The sequence below is a fragment of the Ostrea edulis genome, chromosome 8 (assembly GCF_947568905.1).
Source record: "Ostrea edulis chromosome 8, xbOstEdul1.1, whole genome shotgun sequence".
Taxonomy (NCBI): Eukaryota; Metazoa; Mollusca; class Bivalvia; order Ostreida; family Ostreidae; genus Ostrea; species Ostrea edulis.
In genome coordinates, this window is record NC_079171.1 from 7,561,532 (window position 1) to 7,566,383 (window position 4,852).

Consider the following 4,852-nt stretch of genomic DNA (forward strand, 5'->3'; position numbering starts at 1 on the left):
TTTCATTTCCAGTTGAAGGACCACAACTCACACTGCACGGTTTTCACGAGAAAATGCAGATAACATTATTACTGAAACACTCTTCGTAATTCACCCGCTCGTAAGGCAACGTTCAAAGGGAATTTGCTCTCAAATTGGCATATTTTGAAATTATTTACAAATTGGATAATTGTTCGGTGTCTTTTCTCAGCATTTGCGGAACTATTGACCTCCAAGTTTGATACATCGGCGATTACGAACAGACTAACTATCAGGAAGACATTATTCATGAATTGACATTTTCTTCTTTTTTAAAAATAAGTTTATTACTTCAGATCCACTTTGATTCATTGAGATTATTGATATTCAACCAAGTCTGTGCCATTGTACTTGTTTCTATACGTTTTAATTTATGTAAAGCCCAATACGAGCCGCTGTATGTAATACACACTCTGCATCAAGAAAACATATCCGTAATATTCCAAGGAATGTGCAGCGGGATCGGTCCTCGCGTCTAATGGTTAAGGTGCAGAGGTCATTCCGACAAGAAGCATGCGCGAAAGACCCCTTCTGTTTTTGGGGTGAAATTTTCGTCCTTCGTCTATTATATTTTTTCTTTTCACCCCTGAACCGTTCAAATACCAATAGAAATGAATATACTTAAATCTGGTATCATATGGGCAATTCATCACACTTCCTGTCATTACTTGACAGGACGGAAAGTCTCTATACATCTAGTCATCATCATCATCAGGTCGATATACCAGGAAGAGGCGGCGGTACAGAGGACATGTAGGATATTTACAGGTTAGACAACATTATTTTACAATATACATTCTAAATCGTTAGAAATGTATTAGATAATTGTTTGAAAAAGTAAAAGTGTTAAACTTAAAATAGATATACTTGCAGTGAGCATCTTAATTTCATGTAATTCAGAGTACAGCGGGGGTAAGGGGGATGTATGTATAATATATATATTTTATATATCTATTTAGATATCTATACAATATACATTTATCTATACCTTTTTTTAATATAACTATGTTTTATATCAAGTGCAATTATGAATTGTACTCAAATGTTGCCGGTTTTTTTTTTATAGAAATGAACGCATCTTTCCTTTTTGTATATTCCCTGTATGATACAAACAAGATATTTAGACGTGTATTTCCTTCTTTGATTAATACGTGTATAACGTTTTAAGGTAAAAATGAAAATTGCGTACTTTTATTCAGAAATGTAATATATTGATATACTTCTTTATTACTAACAAAGCTTCGGTATTGTAAATGCATTGTTTCATTAATCAGTTTAAATCAGTATTATTCATCAAAGTTAATTTCTTGTATTGACAGTTAACTACTCGTGTTATGGTTAACCCAAGAAATGGACCTACGTGCTCAAGACGTCCTACTGTGTGATCTTTGTGAAACCGACCCCCTCCAGTATTGCTGTGAACATTGTCATATCAATTTTTGTGTTAACTGTGTTGGTAAACATCTATCAGATTCCTCAAAAAAACACAATGCCGTGTCCTATTTACAAAGAAAGTTTACTCCTAAATATTCAAAATGTGTGAAACACGCCCAAAATGATTGTGAAATTTACTGTGAAAATTGTGCTATTCCTGTCTGTTCTATTTGCGTAACTTCTGGTAAACATAAAGGTCACAAGTTCGCTGATGTTCTGGAAAAAATGGGTTCAGAAAAACAAAGTTTACAAAAAGATTTGAAAGAACTGGAGACCAGAATTTATCCCCGACATGAAGAAATGGTCTCTGATGTCCAAACTGAAACAGCTGAGCTAGAAACGAAATATGGGAAACTTAACGCAGCTGCAGACCAACAGGGAGAAGTCTGGCACCGCGAGATCACCGCCATTGTAAACAAACAGAAAACAGACATCGAGGAAATAAAAACTAAACATCTTGCTATATTAGAGAAACACAGAGACGAAATCACGCACAGAATGACTGAGATGAAACAGGCCATTCTAGAAATGAAAAACATTCTGGACACCAATGATATTTCCTTAATATCAACTTACAAATCTAGAAATGATGAATTCAATATACTGTCTCCTAAAATCAAAGTCACATTACCAAGCTTATCTACTCCAAGAATTAACACAGAAAAACTTAATGAGGTGTTTGGTTCATTAACCTCACTATCCGTTACAACAGTCGGATCACTGCTTGCTGAACCAAGACTTACCACCGCAATAAATACTGGGTATAAAGAACTCTACAATGTTCGCTTCCTCAGTGGTGACCGAGTCTGGACACAGGGGGACAATGAGACCATGAAACTTCTCAACTTTCAAGATAAACTACTAACATCAATAGAAACTGATTCAGGAAAATGGCCACAGGATATAGCAGTAACACGGGACGGAAATCTTGTTTACACTGATATTTATAATAAAACTGTAAATCTAGTGAAAGATAAACATATACAGACCATAGTGAAATTAAAGGAATGGAGACCTTACTCTGTCTGTAGTGTTCCCTCTACGGATATCCTTGTTGTCATGAGCAGTGTTGATAGAAAACAATCCAAAGTTGTGCGTTACTCCGGCTCCACAGATACACAAACCATTCAGTTTGATGATCAGGGTCGTCCACTCTACTCATCTGGTCCTTTTACTAAATACATCAGTGAAAACAGGAATATGGATATCTGTGTGGCTGACAATAAAGCCGAAGCAGTAGTGGTGGTCAATCAGTCAGGAAAACTCCGATTTAGATACACTGGTCATCCCTCTAATACCGAGCAATCATTTAATCCAGCCGGCATCACTACAGACAGCCAGAGTCACATCCTGATAGCAGACCATGACAATGACTGTATCCACATTCTAGATCAGGACGGAGAGTTCCTCCGTTACATTCAGAATTTAGAAGATCCATACGGTTTATGTGTGGACATCGGTAACCACCTCTTTGTGGCTGAACGTTTTACTGCTAAAGTGAAAAAAATCCAGTATTTATAAATACTGTGTTAATTACACATCTCAATATATTCACAATATACTGTGTTGATTAGTGCATTAATTGCCTTGTTAACTACAGTCCTGTATTGATTACAGCCATGTGTTAATTACACCAGTGTTTGACATTTGACTATACTTTTGTGGTTGTTTATGTATGTCTGATTTAACATTATTTATTTGTTATTTGTATTATGTTTTACTGTATATATAGATCAATATTATTTAGAGTGCAGTCGTATGTTATTACTGAGCACTTAGTTTGATTAGTAGTACAATATCACATAGTCCGGTCTTCATAGATTTTCTACTCACAGTCTTCTGTTCATCATATCAATGAACGCGTTCCTAAATTTCCAAGAGTCTGCTAAAGAGACAACAACAAATTAAAACCATATTCAATTCAATTCCCTGGAATTAAGAACCAATTAATATTTACAAATGGCCAGACTAAGTCCATTACAAAATGAGTTGGGACCCCTGTAGTATAGGATGGAGCACTATAACGAACATCATGTGTGTCTGTGCATTGGTAGCTTTCTGGAGTTTTGGATTACCCCTGTAGCCCTTTAATTAAATACTGATACTTGAACTTATATCAATTCAAATGGTTACAAGTTTGAGTTTCGGCTCTCGTAACCTAATTTTGAACCGTAAACTTAGTAAATAGTGCCACAAAGTGGAGTCTTTTTGTGACAATTTCATCGGTATGATATCTAATTCTGCTAATTTTATAATTTTGACTGATGAATGATCTGTAAGAATTCACAATCTTTTAAACAGGTGGGCTAATAATGTAGGTTGGTTTGTATGGAGGAGCATATGGTTTTCTTCTGTCTGCTTGTCTGTCTAGAACTTTGACCTTCCTCATAATATTTGATAAATACTCATAAAACCCGATCACATCCCTACATTATATCAAGCAGACTAGTTTGACCGTCTAATCAAAAGCAATCTCCATATATTGGTTGAAAACGATCAGATCCCGTGAAGAACCACCGATTTTGTAAATGTGTTGTATTTACCTAAAAGGAACAATGCATGTTGATCATGATACAGGGTTCACGGCTGGTGTAACAGATAGAAAGGGGATGCTTACTCCCCCTGAGCACCTGGAAAATAAGGGTTCACTTAATAAGAGACTATCATGGTACATATCTTAAATAAATATGGCGGTAACAAAAAAATTTACAAGCATTTCAACTCACCGGACCACTTCATTTTGTCCATGAAGGTCAGGAATTTGGAGAAAAAATACCATAACACAAACAATTCAACATTAAATACCTCTTTTCAAAGACAACGAGAAGATCGATGCATAAGGACTATATGCACTGCATTTCCAAAATGTTACTCTGTTACATTGAAAGTTTTACATGTGTTATTTGAAGAGGCCGACGCTAATCTATACCTGTATTTTTAACACCAGAAAATAGACTGAACACCATGATTATCTATTCTGGAAATCACAGGCTCTTTAAACCACCTCGGGTCACCGATGAAAGGTGAAGATAAAGAACAGTGATCAATCTCATAACTCCTATAACCAATACAAAATAGCAATATACACGAGACACAGGATCAGGTGCCCAACATTAGTAAATATCCCATGTCTACTGGTCATGTGAGCCTTATATCTTGATGAAGTAAACGAAACTATCCGTAGTCAAAATCAGTGTGCCAAGAACATTCTAACAATTGGTGTGAAACACGTCAGACAGCATCTTGGCCCAACTATATATTGTATTAGCAAACGCGTTATAACAAGCATATAATTTGCGAACTGCTGAATTCAGTACCTTGCTTCGATTTAAAAACTGATCATACACAGATCAAGCTCTTCCGTATCGAATCAGTTTAGAAATATAAACACGGTATGCAG

The 4,852-nt window shown here is 35.8% G+C and overlaps 1 protein-coding gene across 2 annotated transcripts; it reads left to right on the plus strand.

Annotated features, from left to right (window-relative positions):
- The first annotated feature begins 549 nt into the window (after positions 1–549).
- On the plus strand, positions 550–3,200 carry LOC130049882 (E3 ubiquitin-protein ligase TRIM71-like). Of its 2 annotated transcripts, XM_056148082.1 has the most exons (3): positions 550–786; positions 1,085–1,186; positions 1,338–3,200. In XM_056148082.1, the coding sequence occupies exon 3, from the start codon at positions 1,369–1,371 to the stop codon at positions 2,971–2,973; it is 1,605 nt and encodes a 534-aa protein (XP_056004057.1). In that variant the 5' UTR covers positions 550–786; positions 1,085–1,186; positions 1,338–1,368; the 3' UTR covers positions 2,974–3,200. The 2 variants fall into 2 exon arrangements, with proteins under 2 accessions (XP_056004057.1, XP_056004056.1); XM_056148081.1 differs by lacking the exon at positions 1,085–1,186.
- Positions 3,201–4,852: the final 1,652 nt, after the last annotated feature.

What these genes read in the sequence shown, in the direction of transcription:
- LOC130049882 (XM_056148082.1), top strand. Translation starts at nt 1,369, where the DNA reads ATGGACCTACGTGCTCAAGACGTCCTACTGTGTGATCTTTGTGAAACC.